The sequence below is a fragment of the Camelina sativa genome, chromosome 6 (genome assembly GCF_030686135.1).
Source record: "Camelina sativa cultivar CO46 ecotype springtype chromosome 6, ASM3068613v1".
NCBI lineage: Eukaryota > Viridiplantae > Streptophyta > Magnoliopsida > Brassicales > Brassicaceae > Camelina > Camelina sativa.
The window spans coordinates 19,538,567-19,559,201 of NC_141885.1; the positions used below are offsets into that span (position 1 = coordinate 19,538,567).

Below are 20,635 nucleotides of genomic sequence, written 5' to 3' on the forward strand. Positions count from 1 at the left end.
AACAGAAACATTTGAGGGGTGAAGTATATGGGAAATGTGATAGAGAGCTAAAGGGAAGAGAGGAACGTGGCGTATGTCGGTAAGGAATGTGGTCAAAGGCACATCCCATGTGGGCTCACATGTTTTACATCTTCTTCTCACGACACTTAACTTTGTCACCCTCTCTGTCTCTTTGTTTTTCTCTTTCACAATTTTTCGGTGCTCTTACTAAAAACAATTTAGCTAGATAGTCCCAAAACTTCCAACGAACAATATTGTATTCATTCTTGGATATTTGGAATGACTTCTATAAGACTATAACCGTTTCAATTTACTATATTTCCCGTTACGTTAGAGTCGGTTAATGAAGCTGTAACCGGTGTTTAATACAATATTTATATGCCAAACTTCTATAAGCCTATAACCGTTTCAATTTACTATATTTCCCGTTACGTTAGAGTCGGTTAATGAAGCTGTAACAGGTGTTTAATACAATATTTATATGGGTGTCAACTTCATAGAACATGCTAATTGAATAATATATAGGAAAAGATAGAACATGGTAATTGATGGTCCAAAATATCACTTTGTGTTTAGAGATGCTCATATGTTTTTGATAATGGATTTATTAAGGAAGGTTATAGAATACTAAAGTATCAGCAGTTTTTTTTTTTCAGTGCCCTACCCGATCGAATAATATTTTGGACCCACTGCCTTGAATGCAAATATTTGATAAAGTCGATGTTGTCTTCCTTTTATTTTGCTTCTTTTGTGGAAGGATTCTCCATCAATGGATTTTAATATAAGTTTCTTACAATGAAAATTATCCTATTATTATTATTTAATTTGATGAGTTTCTTAGATAGTGTAATAATTCTCTCCAAAATTTCTAAAACCTCTTATCTAAGAAACTTTAAATCATATTTAAGAAACTCAAACAATTTTATATTAATAATTTTTCTTTCTCTACTCTAAGAAATTTATGTTAAGATACTTTAATGGAGATGACCAGATATTCTTTCTTAGGATTCGGTGTCACATTCTCAAAGATTATTTGGCGTCTGACAATTGGCTAATCTTTTATTCGCTTAGAAGCTGCAAAAGATAGGAACACCACTGACATAGAGATGCACACATATGATCATATATGGTTGGTATGAACGGAATGATAATGAACATTAATTGTTTCAATGTTTCACAAAGGAACGAGTAATTTCATTTCTTTTTCATGCAGTCATGATGATGCACCTTTAATTTGGCTGGCAAAAAACTTTTTCTTTCTTCAATTTTTTTTTTGTGTGTAGTATTGTTGTAGTATTTGAGTGATTATGACAAAAAGAGGGTCCTTCAGTGTCATATATATGGGTAGTAAAATCATTCATTCAAATGCAGAAAGACAAAGACATTATCATTGTACCAACTGTCTTGGTATGGTGTGTTTTTATGAAGTTCTTAATTTTATTTAACCTTTGTTTAATTAATGTTTTGACAAATCGAATAGTAGTAGTACTTAACAACGTGGAAAAGTAATGTAACGGCTGCTTTACCAACACACACAAGACACATGCAGTAATAACGTCCCTCTAACTACATAGTTAATTTATAGGAAGATATTATTATGTCCTCAAGCAATTATTTGTCTATCTCCTCAGCTGAGCTAGAAAGGCCAAGAACAAGACAATTTTAAAATATACATTTTATTTTTGTTAAACTACGTCATATTTTTATCATTACCATTTCCAAATATTACAGAAATGGAAATAACGTGTATCAACCATTTGTAATTTTGTAAATAATTTCTTCTCCAAAAACGACAACTTTTGAATCAGTGTAAGTTGTTGATAATTGAACCAAAGTTAACGAGTACGAAAGTTAACTATTCAAAGGGATTTGATGTCTTAAAGACACCGTAAAAACAAAAATAGTAGTTTTGAATGCAAACACCGACACATGCTATATATTTTCCCGGGCCCTCTTATACATATCATACATCTCCAAGATTTGATCATTCTGCTGGTTTGAGAAGATTGTAAAAAAAATTTAGTGCTAAACTCAATTTGAAAATAACGTCGAGTCAACCATTAGTGTTTCATGGTTATAGTCTTGTACATCCTTAGTATTGGCTAAAACAACCTTAAGATACGCTTTTACGAGTATTGTTTAGGTCCTAGTTAAAATCTTTAAGGAATATAACTAAAAAAGTGGTATGAATTCATAATAATACTCCAAAAAAATAGTCAGCTAGAAAAAGAAAACTTAAAAAAAGTCAATCAATCGCCAAAAAATGGGTCTAATGATGAGAGTTCACGCGGTTTCAACATGAATAAAAAGTGTTTTTGCTTTTTGTGCCTTTTTTACTTTCAACGGTTAAATAGTAAAAGCGATTCACTATGAAATTTTCACCCCTATGATTTCATTTGATCTCTTTCATGTGGGCATATACTATACTCTTTCATAATATTATTATTATAAATCCATGTCTATAATTTTTATTTGGCTTAAGTTTAATAAAAACACTACATATTTGGAAAATTATATTCCCTAGTAAAAAAAACATTTCGTAACGAAAAACAAAAAAAAAATGAAATTCTGAAAAATTCAAAATAAATGAAACAAAAGATTTTTTTTTAACTTTTAAAAAGACAGAGGCGCAAAGTTTTGTGGAAAAAAACAACTTTCGGATAAAAAACATTTAAATATTAATTAGAAAAAGAACAAAAAGAAAAAAGAAAAAAAACAATTCTCTTCGTAGAGAGAAGTCTGAAAACGCCGAGAAGAAGAAGAAGAAAGCTTGAGACTTTCTCTCAGTATCCATTTCGAAATCGATAAAGACTTCAACTTTTCGGTGTGCTAAACAATGACAGCTTTCGTATAGTTTCGATTTCTCAAAAAATCCACTCTCTCGATTCTGTTCTCTGATCACCTTCTCAAATGGGAGCTCGTTGCTCTAAGTTCTCATTCTGCCTGTTCCCTTCTCACTTCAAATCCGCTTCAGTTCTCGAATCTCCTGATCTCGGTCTGCTTCTGTTTTCACAACAAAGGTTTCATCTTTGTTATCGTATTTGATTTTGAGGGTTTTTGTCGTCTGATTTGTGTTTTATCATTCTTCTTCTCTCTCTTTGGGTTAAAAAAAGAAAATGGAGGCAAATCGTGGCCGAGTTTTAAAGAATTCAGATTGGAGCAGCTTAAATCTGCTACTGGAGGTTTCTCTTCAGATAACATTGTATCAGAACACGGCGAGAAAGCTCCTAACGTTGTCTACAGGGGAAGGCTTGATGATGGTCGTTTGATCGCTGTTAAACGCTTCAATCGCCTCGCTTGGGCTGATCATAGACAGTTCTTAGTAATTTTGAAAAAACTCCTTCATGCCTTCTTATCGTTTTAATCTCTTGCAAAGATTTGGTTTTTTGTTGTGGTCTAAATCTGGTGAAATGTTGTTTGTTTGATTTAGGATGAAGCGAAAACTGTTGGGAGCTTGAGGAGTGATAGATTGGCTAATCTGATAGGATGTTGTCATGAAGGAGAAGAGAGATTGCTTGTTGCTGAGTTTATGCCTCACGAAACGCTTGCAAAGCATCTTTTCCACTGTGAGTACTAGTGAGAAAATGCGTTTTTTTCATGAGATTGTGTAGTGTCTTGGTAGTGAAATTGATCGGATGTTTTGTGTTTTATAGGGGAGAATCATCCGATGAAATGGGCGATGAGATTAAGAGTTGCAATGTGTTTAGCACAAGCATTGGAGTACTGTAGTAATAAAGGGAGAGCTTTGTATCATGATCTTAATGCTTACAGGGTTTTGTTTGACAAGGTGAGTATATTGATTCAATTTTAGTTTCCTGAGTGATTTGTATTTGAAGTTGTAAAATTTGTTTATCTTTTGTTGGTTTACAGGATGGGAATCCCAGGTTGTCTTGTTTTGGACTCATGAAAAATAGTCGAGATGGGAAGAGTTATAGCACAAACTTGGCATTTACTCCTCCAGAGTATTTGCGAACGGGTAAAGACTCTCTTTGCTTCATGTTTATATATGTCCCTTAGCTTCTAAAATGTTTCAGGGCACAAAGTTCCCAAAGCTAAATCAAATTTGTTCATCTTGTGCCAGGTAGAGTTACACCAGAGAGTGTAGTATTCAGTTTTGGAACCGTTTTGCTCGATCTCATGAGTGGAAAACATATTCCACCGAGCCATGTAGGTCCTCTACTATTAAAAAAAGACATACAAAATTTAGATGTAATGTAGGACCTGGTTCATTGCGTCCTGCTGGATAGTTGTTGGAAAGAATCTGTATTTCAATCCTCACTAAAAAGTTCATCATCTTTTTCCTGCCGCATTCTTTTTCAGTGACTCTCTAACGTTTGCTTGTATACAGGCGCTCGACTTAATCAGGGGAAAGAACTGTGCAATGTTAATGGATTCTGCTCTCGAGGGTCATTTCTCAAACGAAGATGGAACTGAGCTAGTACGTTTAGCCACACGTTGTCTGCAGTATGAAGCTCGTGAAAGACCAAATGTCAAATCTCTCGTTACTTCACTTGCCACACTCCAGAAGGAATCTGATGTAGCTTCATATGTTCTTATGGGTATTCCCCATGAAACAGAGGTTGAGGAAGAGCCTTCGCTTTCTTTGACACCCTTTGGTGATGCATGCTTAAGAGTGGATCTTACAGCCATACATGAAATACTTAACAAGGTTGGATACAAGGACGATGAAGGAATTGCCAATGAGGTCTTAATTTATTCCTTCCCTTTGCTCACTGCTTAGTCTTTTGCATTAGAGACTTGTTATGAATATGATTTTGTTTACCTTCTTCTGCAGCTCTCCTTTCAAATGTGGACTAACCAGATGCAGGAATCTCTCAATTCGAAGAAGCAAGGAGACTTATCTTTCCGTTCCAAAGATTTCACAACAGCAGTCGATTGCTACAGTCAGGTAGTATCTACAAATGCAACATACCTCTTTTGCATTTGGATTAAATATACAAAAATAAGCTATCTCTGTCCATCGTAGAGATAGACACTAATTCAAGTGACTGGTTTGTTATATGATATAGTTCATTGATGGAGGAACGATGGTATCACCAACGGTCCACGCGCGGCGGTGCTTGTCATATCTGATGAACGAGAACGCACAAGAAGCTCTGACCGATGCATTGCAGGCACAGGTTGTATCTCCAGAATGGCCAACCGCTTTGTATCTTCAAGCGGCTTGCTTGTTCAAGCTCGGTATGGAAGCCGATGCTCAGCAAGCTCTTAAAGACGGGACTACATTGGAAGCTAAGAAGACTAACAAGCGCTGCTAAATAGCGTTTTCGAAAGCTTTGTATAGGCTTATTTTGTTGCCTCTCTCTCTCTTTCTTTCTCTCTATCTCCATCTATATGCACATACACACATATGTGGGTGTATCTATTATATATGCATATACTTTTGATGCCTTCTGATCTTCTTTGTATTTATTTTCCGAATCATGGTGATGCTTGTGATTTCTAGTAGCCTCATGTGAAGGTCTATTTGAGAGAATTTTTGCAGGCTTTGTCCATTTACCAATCAGTTATTTTCAATTTAACATTCTTATGAAATTTTGGTACAACAAACTTATAAGAAACTTGATTGTATGTTTATTTATATGTTTATCAATAAAAATCTCATGTCATGTTTTGTAATTTCGATAATGAGTCTAAGACATGCGATTGCACATGACATATATTTTTATAGAACAAGAAAACAAAACAATGGTTTCATAAAGTCGTTATTATATTGGAAAATGTTATTTAAGAAACAGATACAAAAATTCAAACTCACTCACTCTGTATCCTCTTCTCTCATATGAATCAATTGATGATATATCGCATCAAATCATAGAAAACGTAAGATACGGTCCATGAAACATGGATCATCAATCGAAATATTAAATATAAAGTATAACACACACACACGTGTGGAATTAACGAAAACATTTTACATAGAAGCCGGAGCTAGAGCAGGAGATGTGACGTCTTCGGAGGAAGGGCCTGGTGCAACCTCGGGGACAGGGCCTGGGGCGGCGCCGGAGCTGAGGATTTCCAACATCGAACGGTGAGGATTCATCCGGTGGGCATCGCATAGATCAGGTAAAAATGCACCTGCATGAAGTCAATTGGTACGTACGTTACATCTTTGGTTCATTTATTTACTACCAACCTAAAATCATATATAGGATTCAATGAAAAAGAGAATCGCTATTATTTAATGTTAAGTGAAGCATAACCATCTATAGCTCCTACCAAAATTCCTTGCTTTGACGATACGAAATGTCAAAAAAAACATGAAAGTGAGTTTCCAATGCATGTGTAAGAAACTCGACGAATCTACTACCAAAACACACAAATATTTATTCTTAATTACTACATTAATAAGCCATGATAAAGACCATAAACTAACACTTTTTCTAGTTTACGACCATTCTTGAAAAACTTTCGTACTTTGGTAAATACATTTTTTCATATATTGGAAAATAAAGTATGAAATTCTCAACAAAACTTGTTGGAAAGAAACTAGAATCACATTATTAAATCTTCTAAGCACAAAAAAAACAAAAAAAACAAAACAAAAGAAGACCTTGTACATCAAAATATTTTCATCACGTATGCAATTCGTATAATCATGTATGCATGAATATTATTTTAAATGCTAAAGGGAAATATTGATTTTGGTACCTTCACCGGCGGCAAGATTGAAATAGAGATCAAGAATGTTAGGGCAATAGTCCAAGCAAGCCGGCGAGCAAATCTTAGCGGCGAATCCTGCCTCCATCAATGAGTCCGACGAGATCCCTACGGTTTTCCGATCAACCCCACAAGCGGCAACGCACTCGTCGCTCTCCACGTGGTTTACAATCCCTTCCACATCAACCGCGGAAGTCCGGCAAGTGTATTCTCCGGCGACATTAGCCGTTTCCAACAAACATCTTTTCCCGGAAGCTGATATTGAGAACGCGCACATGTTCGTTGGCAGATTCTCGCAAATGATGTTTTCCCCTGAAAAAATTGTATAGAAATAATAAAACATAAGAATGGAAACAAAGATTCACATGATGAGGATTAAAGGCTTTAATTTTCCTATAGTTTATTTTAAATCCGTCATGATACATATATGTTTGTAACATACCTAAAGCTGCATGGAGAAGAGATGAGAGGATGAGAACGATTGGCAATTTGATGGAAGAATAAGACATCGCTTTTGAGTTTTTCTTTCTTTCTCTCTTCTTCTCTTTCTCCCTTGTTTTTGAGTTGTAGGGGTTAAAGATTTTGAACCTCTTTGATGTTTTCAAGGGAAAGAGTAATAATATAAGAGAGAACGTGGAAATAGGACGCGTATATGTTGAAGGGAATGTTGTGGAGTTTTTCCCTTTATAATATTCTCTATATATGGTGGTGTTACGATAATAGTAAGAATTGTTTTTGTCAAAACTCAAAAGTAAAGATTACATTTTGTATAGTAGTTGCAATTCTTTGTTTTTCTTTTTGTTAGGTGCTTAGTCAGGATATATATGTTCTAAAAAATGTTTCTATAATCTCATCGATACATATATGCATATTTTTGTGGGAATTATAAAAAAAGTCATAAACTTGGAAGTGGAATATTCCGATAAATTGTAATTTTATTTATAAAATAAACCTAATTATAGTTCGTTCAAAGGTTTACAAAAGTTTGAATACGGGATTAAGATGATTATTTATGTATCATTGAGTTGCTGCTATGTATTATCAACGATATAATGAACTAGGGTAATTTTACATTCTGTTTATATTGGGACTATGTGCCTGGATTGCCGTAGCGTCCGACTAATTTTACAAATGGACCAAATTTGGTAGCAGAAGGTTATTAGCAACTCCATCACAAATAAAAATGTCTACATGATATACTATTGTTTAATCACTTAATGTTTGGGGGAACGTAATCAAAAAGGTTTTAAAAAGATTGTAAAAGATTTAGTTGGATTATCATTGTCATTTGCAGGACTAATTAAAGACTTTTTGTTTATGGTGAGGGAGTTTCTTGGTAACAAAGCCGACGTGCGTACAATACATGCCTTCACGTCCGTCTTTGACTCAACGCGTTAGTTCAAGATAATTTGAGGGACATTTCTGTATTTATTTAAACTTTAATATATTTTTTTTATCAGTAATCAATATATGTTGTGCCTAGAGACCCATGGTAGAAGATAGTAGTAAATTTACTAACAGCTTTATTTATCTCCCTTAACCTTGCTACTGTTTAATTGTCTTTACTACATATTTCCAAAAAAAAACATATATATGAGATCTATCTAGCTATAACTTTTTTTTTTTTACAACAACTTACAAGAATGACTTAAACAAGCTAAAACGAAGGAACATTGTTTACATAAATAACTAAATGCGGAGTTGTACGAACTCGTCGTGCTAAATTATCCGCTTTACCATTCTGAGAACGATGGAATATCTAGCTATAACTTTTTGTATTAAAAAATTGACAATTGGTATTGTTTCGTTTGAGTTGAATAATTTGGAAACTCAAGAATTCATCCTCAATTTATTACACTGTGGTGAAATAACACATCAGTAATAAATAAATTAAAAAGAGAAAAAAAAGTGCAATTAAAAAGTCTAATAAATCTGCCATTAATTGGTTGTCCTAACGCACACAAATACTTCTGTTTTGATGCAGCATCACCCCGAATATTAAAAAAAAATATGTTCCTAATACCATGCATTACATCGATTAGACAGCCAACATGAATCTCTGATGACTTTTTCTAAAATTGCTTTCATTAATTATAATCCAACTCGGTTTCATATTTACTTTTTTGATAGAGCCATCAACTGTTTATATTACATTTTTACCTTGTTCCTTGTTTTAATCACGTCAAGGCAGACAAAATCACAAAACATTGTAGTTTTTCCTCCACAAAATCACACTTTAAGAATGCAGTTTTGTAACATTTCGATTTACCTGGACAACATAGCTACACGTAACTCATTTAAATAGCTGATAATACTATTAGCCATAATAATAATAATACATTATGATAGAAATTTTCGGTTTGATTAGTTTGCATGGACAAATTATGATGCATAGCTAGAAGTGAAGAAAGCACCATTTTGAGAGAGATAAAGGGCGAAAATTGAATAGCAGTGGTAGGTGTTTATAATTTGAAATTGTCTTGGTGGAGGGGTATATATATATATGCGTATTTATAAAGGGGATATTTTTTGGTCTTGGGTAAATAATACAATTTTAAACTCATGTTATTGATTTTTTATAGAATGACGAAGGTAAGAGTAATCTTAATCTATCATTTGGATTTCGCTAGACGGCCTAAGTTCTAGTAGGCCATAATTTCATATATGTATATATTCTTATTTTACCATCAACGAATTAAGTTATGAACCTATTACGTACATATTAAAAAAAAAACGACTTTGCTTACATTTTTACATTTTTACAAATCGCAAACAAATGAAAATCACAACTAACAAAAGGAATTAAAATATAGTTATGTTGATATTGGTATTGGTAGTTTGGGAACATAAGATCAATGCGTTATCAGATTAACGTCATACATATTAAAAAGAAAACGGCTTTGCTTACATTTTTACAAATAGCAAACAAATGAATCACAACTAACAAAAGGAATTAAAATATAGTTATGTTAATATTGGTATTGGTAGTTTGGGAACATAAGATCAATGCGTTATCAGAATAACGCTGTCATATTCCTGCTCTTTGATGCTGGCCAGTGGAAGTGTAAAACCAGGCACATGCTGCTTCGTTTGGTTGAAGATGAAGCTTGCAGTTGAAGACTAATTACAGAATCGACTAATTACATAGTCAATCGAGATATGTTTTACTTGGTTTTGACACTTTTGTCTACTTCCTTCTGTTTACACTCACTGTCCCCAGTGATTCAGATCTCCTAGTCGCAATTTTCGTGCCTATTAACCGTTTAGGACCGTTATAAAAGAAGAGAAGAGATCCTAAATCAACTTTTTCTAATAGCAAATTTATAAAGTTTTTTTAAAAGGGTCGAAATATAACTTTGAAAGTCAATTTTGGATAGAAATATTTTTTTTTTGATAAATATACTTATGCTAATTAAGTTAGAAGTTTTTGATTTGTTGAAGAAAGAAAATTAGAAAATATTGGGTTTTATATTTTATTTTTAGTTTTATGTGATATGAAAATATGTAAAATCACTAATATTAGAGATAATTCAGACAAAGAAAGATTTTATTTTTTTTCTATATTTCTGTTAATTAAAACATACAAAAATATATCTTTTAGAAATGGGCTAATAAAATACTGAAAGAAAATTAAACAAAAACAAATAGATTTATGGGTTTTAGACTAAAGAAACTATTTTTTATGGGTTCATTATAATCAATTGTATTAAAAACTGGTAAATTTACACTATATAACTTTTTTTTTAATGAGGGGTCAACTGACCCCATGCTCTCTCACTTGGGTCCGCCCTTGGATGGCAAGACTGTTGACCTTATTGCTACTGTCGCTGGTAAACTTGAAAAACAGAGAGACTAAAAGATTAAAACTGTTACCACTCGCAGTAAATACTCTCTCAGTAAAGCGTAGGTTAAAACTGTCGCTGGTAAACTTGAAAAACAGAGAGACTCGATGGCTTTTATGATAGTTTAATGTGTGTTAATACGCTTGTTAAAACTAAGAAACCATGGTTTCTGTTTGATTTAAGTAATAACAATGTTAACATATATGTGTTTGGATCATCAGGCGATTCCTTTGTCCTTCATCGAACTCCTTGCTGACCCACTACCAAACACAGCAAAGCTCCAAGGCAGTGGAGGAAGAGATTGGACAGTGAGCACGTTGCACAGGACCATGAACTTGTGGACGGAGAGTTCTTGACATTCGTGTACGAACCTTTTAAGTTAGTGTGTTTGGTCGTTTGGGGTTGTAAAGAGACCAGAGCTGAAGCAGAGACAATAGAGCTTTCTGGTTCTAGTTCTGATTCTGAAGAAGACTAAGAACCTTCAATGGATGTTGATTATGACCTTAGCTTAGGTGAAGATGAAGAAATCAGCCAGAGTCTTCATCCACTTGAGGAGGATGATACTGAATCTGATGCTGCTGCAGGTGTGATAGTTTTTTTTTCAAAGTATTAAACATCGTTAATCCAAAAAACTAGTATTGTTAAGCTTGTTTTGTTTCAGTTTTTGAAGGGAACGTCGACATTAAAGCGCTAACTAATCTACACCTCCCAACTACCCTCAAGAAGAGGATTTATGAACTGGTAAAATTGACAAAAGACTTAAGATATTCAGTTACTTTCTCTCTTTACTTTCAATATGGTTTTTACATGTTGTGGTGGTTTTGTTTTGTGCCAGTTGATTCCAGCTAATGTTGTGAAAGAAAATGACCTTAAGTTTGGTAATTCCGTTAGGTACATTGATGAAGAAGGGACCTTGGTAGGGCTTAAAGGCAAATGGGCAGATGAAGAGTAACAATGTTTTCTTGGCATAAAATTCTTGTTTTCTTTCAACTGGTTTGGTTTACCTGTCATCAAATCTCAATTTACCTCGGTTTAGTTTGGTTTATACGTCCACCCACGCCTACTCTAAGACGAAATTTTTTTAAAATTGTCATAAAGCCCAACTCTATTTACTACATTTTAGCTTACTACTACTGATCCCTTAACAAATAAAACTGGCCTATATAGCCATATGCTTTATCTTTTCTAATGTTTTAGAGCAAAGCCACGTGTCATATCACAAGATAAGTAGAGAGAAACCCACATGAATCCGAATCCTTCGTCCACCTCACAATCCGAATATCCCGATCCTCTTCCTCCCTCGACCAAAACAAAAACCATTACCATCCTTTTTTTGTTCTTACAAAACAACACAGCAAAAAAAAAAAGAAAAATGGCAGCAACTGCCGCAAAAACGTCTTCGTCTCACCTTCTTATCTCAAGCTCACGCCACGTGGCGCCATCATCTCAGACTTCAATCCTCTTCCCGAGATCTCTGTTCTCCAACAATGGGAAACGAGTGAGAAACCATCATCATGTTGGCGGTGGAGTGAGGTGTATGGCTGTGGCGGCGGATGCTACATCGGCTGAGACGAAACCAGCTGCGAGGAAGAAGAGTGGATACGAGCTTGAGACGTTGACGAGCTGGTTGTTGAGACAAGAGATGAAAGGAGAGATAGATGCGGAGCTGACGATAGTGATGTCGAGCATATCCATGGCTTGTAAGCAGATCGCTTCACTTGTTCAACGTGCCGGAATCTCTAATCTTACCGGAGTTCAAGGCGCCATTAATATTCAGGGAGAGGATCAGAAGAAGCTTGACGTCATCTCTAATGAGGTCACACACACACGCTGCTTTAAGTTCATTAAAATAGACTTTATTTTTGTTAGCTTTTAATATGTAAACTTGTTAATGTAGACCACTTAATTTCAGTTTACTAGACATAAACCATAGTTTAAAGATTGAGTGGTGTGTGGTGTCTGCAGGTGTTTTCGAACTGTTTGAGATCAAGTGGAAGAACTGGGATCATTGCGTCGGAGGAAGAGGACGTGCCAGTAGCGGTGGAGGAGAGTTACTCTGGTAACTACGTCGTTGTGTTTGACCCTCTTGACGGTTCCTCCAACATTGACGCTGCTGTCTCTACCGGTTCCATCTTCGGTATCTACAGCCCCAATGACGAATGTATTGTCGACGACTCCGAAGATATCTCAGCTGTATATTACTCTCTTCCTTTCACTTCCATATATTTTTGTTTAGTTTAGGAGATAAGAGATACATTGTAAATTACGTGACCTTTGGCTTATAATGTTGTTGCAGCTTGGGTCAGAAGAACAAAGGTGTATTGTAAACGTGTGCCAGCCAGGGAGCAACTTGCTGGCAGCTGGATACTGTATGTACTCGAGCTCAGTTATCTTCGTTTTAACTCTAGGCAAAGGCGTTTTCTCCTTCACGCTCGATCCGATGTACGGTGAGTTTGTTCTTACGCAAGAAAACATTCAGATCCCGAAAGCCGGTAAAATCTACTCTTTCAACGAAGGGAATTACCAGATGTGGGACGATAAACTAAAGAAGTACATGGATTCCCTCAAGGACCCTGGTCCAAGTGGGAAGCCTTATTCCGCAAGGTACATTGGAAGTTTGGTCGGAGACTTTCACAGGACTTTGTTGTACGGTGGGATTTACGGGTACCCTCGTGACGCAAAGAGCAAAAATGGAAAGCTTAGGCTTTTGTATGAGTGTGCACCAATGAGTTTCATCGTTGAACAAGCCGGAGGCAAAGGGTCTGATGGACACCAGAGAGTACTAGATATCCAACCGACCGAGGTAACTCAAATCAAATAGTTTTTTGGTTTGATTAGATTCTTATGCCCACCCTACTGCTAAGCTTACGTCTAAGATTGGTGTCAACAGAACAGACTAATTCTTATGTTTGTAATACCTGACGCAGATACATCAGAGAGTTCCACTGTACATTGGAAGCACGGAGGAAGTGGAGAAGCTAGAGAAGTACTTGGCTTGACTCTTGTACCAAACATAAGCCATTTAATATCTATTGTAAGCCACTTTCTGACTACATGGTACATGCAAATAGATGTATAATGGTGAAAGTCCTATTTTGTTGTCGATATGAATAGAGAGAGAAACCAGCTGTTAAATTATAGAGCCAAAAAAGAACAAGTTTAATTTATACAACTTACATGTACTACTAGTTAATTGGGAGCGACCAAAGGAGATAGAACTTTCATATTTCACAGATCCTTTAAAAAACTAACAGCATAGTTAGGCCAAAAGCAGAGGATCTTGCACTGGTGGTCTTCAAAAATTAACAGCTTAGTCTTCAAAATCAGTCATCTGTAATGTCACTCTCTGCCTTCAACATTTGGCTGTGTGAAGAGAAGAACGGCTTGAGTTAGGGAGAGGATCAATACATCTTAAAAATCTCGAGTATGATCACATCATTGGGAGAATGAGTTAGCAAAAGTACCAGGACTCGAGAGATGATTGCATTGTGTTAATGAGTTTGCAACGGTCTTGGCATCATTTCCTGCAAATGAAGCATCAATAATGAGTGAAAAGGGCAAAATGTATATCTGTAATCAAATGCAGACCAGAAAATACTCACCTTGACTGTTCATGTCTTTCCCTTGAGTCACTTCAGTCACAGTTGATGTATAATCCAAAAAGGCCTGGTCAGACTCGATATTAACACCCCCTGATTCAGGAGACGACCTGTGATGTAGAATAGCGTATAAGAAGATGTCACAACATAATAGCCAATTACAAAAAAGATGATCTTACAAAACTAACCACCTACCCTGAAACAGTTTCAATGGGTGCATTTGAGGCCTGTGGCAAGCAATGATTTGTACTTGCTTCACAACCAAGATCAAAATCAACTAGTAGCTCCGAGAGGCTGTAGTTTTCACCCAAGAAATTAGAAAAGTCCATGTCAAATAAATCAACTTCTGGCTCAGACCCGGATGTAGAAGCTGAAACCAAATCTTCAGTGGCAGGTGCCTCTAAGCACATTTGTGTATCAGCGTCATCAAAGTTGAGCTTTCCTTTCACATGGTCTCTCTTATTTGACATCTTCAGGTTAGACTTGACCGGTGAAGAAGAAGAAATTAGATGACTTCTTTCCATTGAATAAGAAGTAATTTGCTTGAGAGGACTAATTGTGAATTTCTCCTTTGTAACAATCGTGCAGTTTGTAGGAGTAACTTCTTTCTGTGGACTGTTGGACTTATCAATTCCAGGAGAAGCATGTTTTTGTGGTGTCCTGAGGCATGCTGAACTAGTAGTAACCAACAAATCAGGCTTATTGAACAAACACTTCGCCACACTCGACCCATGACCAATCAATTCATTAGTTGCAGAGCTTTTGGCTAATGGCACAGTTTCAGATGGAGTTTGGGATGAGAAATTGTTAGCTGCTTTATCAGTTTGTGTGATCTTATTAGTCCCTGGTCCAAAAACAAGAAGACACAATTAAGTTTCAGAGTACTAGAGATGCAAAGGCAAGTACATCAAAGTTAAATAAACCTGGTAGGCATAGAAACATACCATTTGCTGTTGTAATCCGCGCTTTCCTAGTTACAGGAGGAGCTCCTACAGAAACTTGAGAACCTTTTCTTTTCCTGGTTATAGACTGAGTAGTCGAAGGTGTTGAAAAATTACCAAAATCTACTCTTTTGTTACCAAGCAATGACACTGGCATAACATTTGGAGTGTTGTTGTATTGAGTTAAGCCTGAAATTAATGTGTAGCACATGACAAGATCAAGATCTAAACCAGGCTAACCTAGTAATCAATCGTTCCAAATTAGAACCAGCTAAACAAAAACTGCAAACCTGTAGAAGAAGAAGAGACAGTTTGATTTTTCTGTAGAGAAGTCGGAGCTACTGTAGCCGGAGGAGGAGGAGGAGGAGGAGTGGTGAGGGAGGCGTTGTAAGAATTCATCACATTCTGCATCCCCTGCAACAGATTATGAACCCTAACCTTCTCCTGATCCAATCTCACTCTCTCCTGATCAATAGTCACTTTCTGCTCTTTTAGAGAAACGTAATCGTTCAACATATCATCAAGAGTCATCAAACTATTCGGAACCTGCAATTATCAAAAAAAAAATCCCCAAATTAATTAAATAATCCCATTTTTTCAAACAGATTAAAACAAAATCAAGAACTTTAGGGCTTTTTATTTAAAGTTTGCGTACATGGCGAAGTGGGGAGTTAGAGATGAGAGAGGAAGCTTCAGATCTAAAGAGATTTCGGGTTTCAGTGAATTGATTGTCGAAGAGGTAGCGGTCGACGATAAACGCAATTTGCGTTGGGGTAACTTCACCTTTCCCGATGATACGCGATCCTTTGGATCTGCTCGATTTACCCATTGCTTTTTTCTCTGAATAAAATTGAAAACCCTAATTTAGATAAGACGACGGAGATGATGAAAGCTAATTAAAGAGAGAGCGAAGCTGAAAAGACCTGAAGAAAGTATAGTAAAATATCACATAGCAGCGGGAGATTTTCAAAACGCTCCTTCTTGAACGGTGTCGTTTTCTTAAAAATTTCGCCGGGAGATTGTGTTTGGCGGCAAGCTTGAAATGTTTTTAGTATTCTGGATAATCTGAATATTAAAATTAAAATTGGTGATAGTTTTTTCTTTTGGACAAAAAAAAATTAATAATACAGTACTTGATTTTTTTTCTCAAATTTTGGTCAATATTACATTTTTATTTTTATTTATATAACTAATATTACATGTTTTGGTTTATGATATATATAAAATGGCTATAGATCATCTTATGAAACTTAATAGAAAATAAAAAATCAAATAATATGAAAACTGAACGAAACAAAAAGAAATGGCTTGTATGGATCATTTTTTTTTTACAATAAAGTACAAGATCAGTTTAAATGAGCTAATTGGTAGGAAAAACGTTTACAAAGATAACTGGATGTGACTATTCCCTTTGTGGACCTTTATAACACTATAAATTTGTATATATAGGTCTTCGTCTTCTTAAAGTAAACAATCTCCCAGATACGAAAATCAAGGAAATCTCACCACCGCTTTCCTCTGACGCCGGCGAAGGAAATCTTTGTCGACATCGGGACATAACCCGTTTTCGTCTCCTTTTGTCTTGCACTCTTTGTATTCTCTTTTTCTTAGTTTTTGTTAAGCTTTTAATCCCTTTAAATCCCTCTAGATCCCTTTCCAACCACATGGTTTCAATAGCCGATCTCAAACCCAAGGAGGTGAACAGATGGTCGAGTCTTCACGGCTTTTACCCACTACCCATCTCTTTACCGGAGAAGCTTTCCGAAGAACCAGCAAACGTCAAACCTATGTTTTCGATCCACCAAAAAGAGATCTCACACCATGTACCGGTGATGGCAGGAGCAGATTTGCTTGGACCATCATTTTCTGGCCTGATGGAATCGTCGACGGCACACGACGGTCATCTCATCTTGGGTTCAAATTCTAGAACCGGAGATCTTAAGCTCCTTATGTGCTCTTCTGAAGCCTCAAGTCCCGATTTGAAACCACACCCAACATCTTTTCCCCCATCGTAGATGCTCAAACCGCTGAATCAGATCTTGATTCAGTCCGGTCGCAGCGTGAAAAACACCTGTCCCCGATTGGAAAACTAGGGTTCCCATTGGTGGGCTTCCCTACTCTCGGCCTATTAAGCTTCTCGAGTCCATTACCAAAAGGTGATCCACAAGTTCTACCACTGCGTTTATCCAGGTTCGATCAGAATGCCAATCTCTCCCACTCTAGTCAATCGCTGTGTAGCTTTATGGAACCATTTGTTCGAAAACTGCATTTGGATAATAAACTGCCATTGTTGTTAGTTTGGTTAGAGATTTTTTTCGACAACCTGTTATTAGAATCATCTAGGACTCTTGCTTTTGAAGTCAGCAACTTGAATGAACTCGGCATTATGATCCAGTCCATACAGAACTGTGGTTACCAATGTGTCTTCATGCTCCCTTTATCAACCCGACTGATTTATAAGCTCTTTAAACTGCCTCTCATCAACTTTTTGAAGTTCCCACTTAAAAACCTGAAGATTAGTGGCATTATGATCCCAATTCTTTGTAGTTGGGGTTACCACAACATCTTCAAGTTTTTCACCCTTGAGACTAAGACCGCAATAAACCCTTTATCTATCCTCAAACAGAGCATTCTTAACCCTGCTCAAACCCATGGCAAAGCTCTCCTTTGGGTAGACTTCCTCATTCCAGTGAGGTTCTCAACTTTAGCTTTCTCAACGCCGCTTAGTCTTCAATCTAAGACAAAGGCCATCTTCTCATCCATTTAAGTTTTCATGGAAGAAGCATCGTTATTTCTTGACATCACAGGTTCCAAAACTCTTGCAAGGAGTTGGTTCATAGCTCTCAAGTCTACAATTTCGATGACCTTTATCTATCTTTATCTCTTTGTTGTATTGGCTTTGGGGATTGCCTTACTTCATTGTTCTTTAAACCTTGAACTCTCTGTTGTATGTTGTGTTCTATTTTAATGGAATGAATCATATGTTTGTCCAAAAAACAAAAAAAAACAAAAAAGGTAATTTGATGTGACTTGGCTCTAGCACGTCGTGCCAGCTTGTCTGCATTACTATTTTGTGTTCGGGGGACCTGGACTAGTGCAACGGATTGGAACTCCTCCTTGTCCGCCTCAATCTTGTCCAAATATGTCTTGAAGGCAGGCCACTCGGTTGGCGAAGCCACCATCTTCACCAAATCAGAACAGTCTGTGAGAAAAATAACATTTTCAATATCCGCACCGATCATACAGCGCATTGCCCAGAGTAGAGCTTCCACTTCTGCATGGAGGGGTGACAAGGTACGGCGAAGGTTAGATGCACCCATGGTGGGAGACTCCCCCTCAGGGGAAATGCAATACAATCCTCGTCCTGTATACTGGCCAGTCACCTTCCAAGATCCATCCACATAGCATCGGGAGCTGTTCCCGTATCTGTTGGCTAGAGCCATTTCCGTAAGCATAGGACCAGTAGTGGGATGAGACCCATTCTGATGAGAGATTTCTAATGTGTCCGCTTGTGCCGAGAACCAAAGTTTTGCTTCCTCCTCCGCTAACTGTAGAATTGCTAGCGGGTTGGAATCCAAATTGCTAAAAAATTTATCATTCCTGGCCTTGCAAATATACCATATAATCCATGGGAAAATATCCACTGAAGGATTCTGCGGGGATCTCCAAAATAAATAGTCCATGTTTGCGTAGACCGATTTTGAAGGGAAACAGTCCGGGGATGTCGGGAAGAAGGACATGGCCCAGACCTGCCAAGCCGGAGGGCATAAAAATAAAGCATGACTGATTGTTTCCTCATATCCACCACAACGACTACAATCAAGATCACATGACATGCCGTGCCGCCGTAGATTAGTTGTGGTCGCCATACAACCCCTAATTGTTTGCCATAAAAAATGTCTAATTTTTGGTAGACACCGAATCTGCCAGACAAACGCTTGTAAAGGAATAATGTTAGGGCCATAACCACATGCAGAGACCGTCTGGTTATGACGTAAAGCATTATACCCAGATTTAACTGTGTATAGACCCGTCTTTGTCAAATGCCAACCCAACCTATCCAGTGAATAATGGCAACATCCTCTGGCTCGAAAGAGGCCGAAAGTAAAGCCACATTCCAGGAATGTGAACTCCTGTCAATAAAGGTTTCAACTCTAAGCGAGGGATCAATGGGCGATCCCAAACGTAATGCTGGTCTCGGGGGTTGAGCAGGGTTCCAGGGATCTGACTATACTAAAATGGAGTCACTGGATCCTACTCGTTTAATGAGTCCTTTGTTTACCAGAGAGCGAGCAAACACCATACTTCGCCATCCATAAAATGGCGAATAAGATCTGATTGGATCCAACGGGTTGGAATGCCTATAGTACCGACCTTTAAAAACCTTAGCAAATAATGAGTCTAGAGCTATGATTAACCGCCAAAGTTGTTTAGCTAACAAAGCGGTGTTAAAATCATCCAAACACCGGAAACCCAGACCACCATCAAGCTTACCAACACATAACTTATCCCAGGCTAACCAGTGTAGCCCTCGTGTGTCCCCGGAAGCACTCCACCAAAAATTGGAAACCGCACTAGTGAGTTTCCGTGTGACCTGTTTTGGAAGACGAAGGCATGACATGACAAAGGTAGGGACGGCGGTCGCTACTGATTTGATCATTACCTCTTTTTTTCCCCCTAGACAACATTTGGGCAGGCCATCCACCTGTCCGTTTTTGCAATCGATCCTGGACAAAAGAAAAAACCTTTGTTTTTGAGCCTCCTAGGCTCTCGGGGATGCCCAAATAAGAGCTCATACCACCCAAATTGGTGATCCCCAGTAGTCGTTTTAGTTCCTCTCGTAAGTCCGCATCAACTGTATGCCCAAATTGAACCGAAGATTTCTGAAAGTTTATTTGCTGTCGAGAAACCCGTTCATACTGTCGAAGGACTACGAGGACAGTCTCACACTGCTCCTTCGTAGCTCGACAGAAAAAAGACTATCGTCTGCAAATAACAAGTGAGAGACCGCGTGACAGGCAATCGACACCTTAATACCCGTGATAAGCTTGGACCGCTCCGCTTTGCGGAGATTGGCAATGAGAACCTCAGTGCAAAGAATAAAGAGGTATGATGACAAAAGATCTCCTTGTTTAAGGTCTATAGAGGGAAGTATGGACCCACGTGATTGACCATTTATTAGAACTTTATATTGAACAGAAGTTACACAGCACGTAACCCATGAGATCCATTTTTCGCAAAAACCAAATTTCCGCAACAAATGTTTAATAAAAACCATTCTACTCGATCATAATAGGCATTGCTCATATATATTTTAATGGCCATATACTTACCTTGCAAGAAGAGTTAGTACGGAGACCATGAAACGTCCCTCCACAAAGCCCGATTGTGTGTTAGAGACCAATGCCGACAAAAAGGAACGTACGGAGACCATGAAACGTCCCTCCACAAAGCCCGATTGTGTGTTAGAGACCAATGCCGACAAAAAGGAACGCAAATGTTGACATATTATCTTTGAGATAATCTTATAGCTTATATAGATCATCTTATAAAACAAGAAAGAATCAAAATT

At 37.2% G+C, this 20,635-nt stretch overlaps 4 protein-coding genes and 1 pseudogene across 4 annotated transcripts; 3 read left to right on the top strand and 2 right to left on the bottom strand.

The window, feature by feature from the left end:
- The first annotated feature begins 2,623 nt into the window (after positions 1-2,623).
- LOC104791675 (serine/threonine-protein kinase BSK6) lies at positions 2,624-5,497 on the top strand. The gene is made up of 9 exons (XM_010517614.3): positions 2,624-2,995; positions 3,114-3,322; positions 3,431-3,566; positions 3,654-3,787; positions 3,871-3,976; positions 4,082-4,167; positions 4,349-4,705; positions 4,796-4,909; positions 5,031-5,497. The coding sequence occupies exons 1-9, from the start codon at positions 2,911-2,913 to the stop codon at positions 5,277-5,279; spliced, it is 1,476 nt and encodes a 491-aa protein (XP_010515916.2). The 5' UTR covers positions 2,624-2,910; the 3' UTR covers positions 5,280-5,497.
- Positions 5,498-5,713: 216 nt separating this feature from the next.
- Positions 5,714-7,306, bottom strand: LOC104791676 (uncharacterized). The gene is made up of 3 exons (XM_010517615.2): positions 7,124-7,306; positions 6,673-6,993; positions 5,714-6,099 (listed from the first exon to the last, which is right to left on the bottom strand). Exons 1-3 carry the CDS (start codon positions 7,188-7,190, stop codon positions 5,936-5,938), a joined length of 552 nt encoding a protein of 183 aa, XP_010515917.2. The 5' UTR covers positions 7,191-7,306; the 3' UTR covers positions 5,714-5,935.
- A 1,125-nt stretch (positions 7,307-8,431) lies between these two features.
- LOC104699115 (B3 domain-containing protein REM20-like) lies at positions 8,432-11,475 on the top strand (annotated as a pseudogene).
- Positions 11,476-11,781: 306 nt separating this feature from the next.
- Positions 11,782-13,661, top strand: LOC104791677 (fructose-1,6-bisphosphatase 1, chloroplastic-like). The gene is made up of 4 exons (XM_010517616.3): positions 11,782-12,339; positions 12,489-12,716; positions 12,820-13,326; positions 13,451-13,661. Exons 1-4 carry the CDS (start codon positions 11,896-11,898, stop codon positions 13,520-13,522), a joined length of 1,251 nt encoding a protein of 416 aa, XP_010515918.1. The 5' UTR covers positions 11,782-11,895; the 3' UTR covers positions 13,523-13,661.
- Positions 13,635-16,038, bottom strand: LOC104791678 (uncharacterized). Its single transcript, XM_010517618.2, has 7 exons — positions 15,719-16,038; positions 15,354-15,609; positions 15,067-15,252; positions 14,318-14,966; positions 14,126-14,232; positions 13,988-14,047; positions 13,635-13,886 (listed from the first exon to the last, which is right to left on the bottom strand). The coding sequence occupies exons 1-7, from the start codon at positions 15,890-15,892 to the stop codon at positions 13,876-13,878; spliced, it is 1,443 nt and encodes a 480-aa protein (XP_010515920.2). The 5' UTR covers positions 15,893-16,038; the 3' UTR covers positions 13,635-13,875.
- Between the last annotated feature and the right edge of the window lie 4,597 nt (positions 16,039-20,635).

Bases quoted from the DNA above. Each gene is read 5' to 3' on its own strand.
- LOC104791675 (XM_010517614.3), top strand. From the start codon at position 2,911: ATGGGAGCTCGTTGCTCTAAGTTCTCATTCTGCCTGTTCCCTTCTCAC. The intron at 2,996-3,113 runs GTCTGCTTCTGT...GGTTAAAAAAAG, and splicing joins TCTCGAATCTCCTGATCTCG to AAAATGGAGGCAAATCGTGG. The intron at 4,706-4,795 runs GTCTTAATTTAT...CTTCTTCTGCAG, and splicing joins ATGAAGGAATTGCCAATGAG to CTCTCCTTTCAAATGTGGAC.
- LOC104791678 (XM_010517618.2), bottom strand. From the start codon at position 15,892: ATGGGTAAATCGAGCAGATCCAAAGGATCGCGTATCATCGGGAAAGGT. The intron at 15,610-15,718 runs GTACGCAAACTT...TGATAATTGCAG, and splicing joins CTAACTCCCCACTTCGCCAT to GTTCCGAATAGTTTGATGAC. The intron at 14,048-14,125 runs GTGAGTATTTTC...CTTCATTTGCAG, and splicing joins GAAAGACATGAACAGTCAAG to GAAATGATGCCAAGACCGTT.
- LOC104791677 (XM_010517616.3), top strand. From the start codon at position 11,896: ATGGCAGCAACTGCCGCAAAAACGTCTTCGTCTCACCTTCTTATCTCA. The intron at 12,717-12,819 runs GTATATTACTCT...ATGTTGTTGCAG, and splicing joins ACTCCGAAGATATCTCAGCT to CTTGGGTCAGAAGAACAAAG. The intron at 13,327-13,450 runs GTAACTCAAATC...TACCTGACGCAG, and splicing joins TAGATATCCAACCGACCGAG to ATACATCAGAGAGTTCCACT.
- LOC104791676 (XM_010517615.2), bottom strand. From the start codon at position 7,190: ATGTCTTATTCTTCCATCAAATTGCCAATCGTTCTCATCCTCTCATCT. The intron at 6,994-7,123 runs GTATGTTACAAA...CAATTTTTTCAG, and splicing joins TCTTCTCCATGCAGCTTTAG to GGGAAAACATCATTTGCGAG. The intron at 6,100-6,672 runs GTACCAAAATCA...GACTTCATGCAG, and splicing joins CAATCTTGCCGCCGGTGAAG to GTGCATTTTTACCTGATCTA.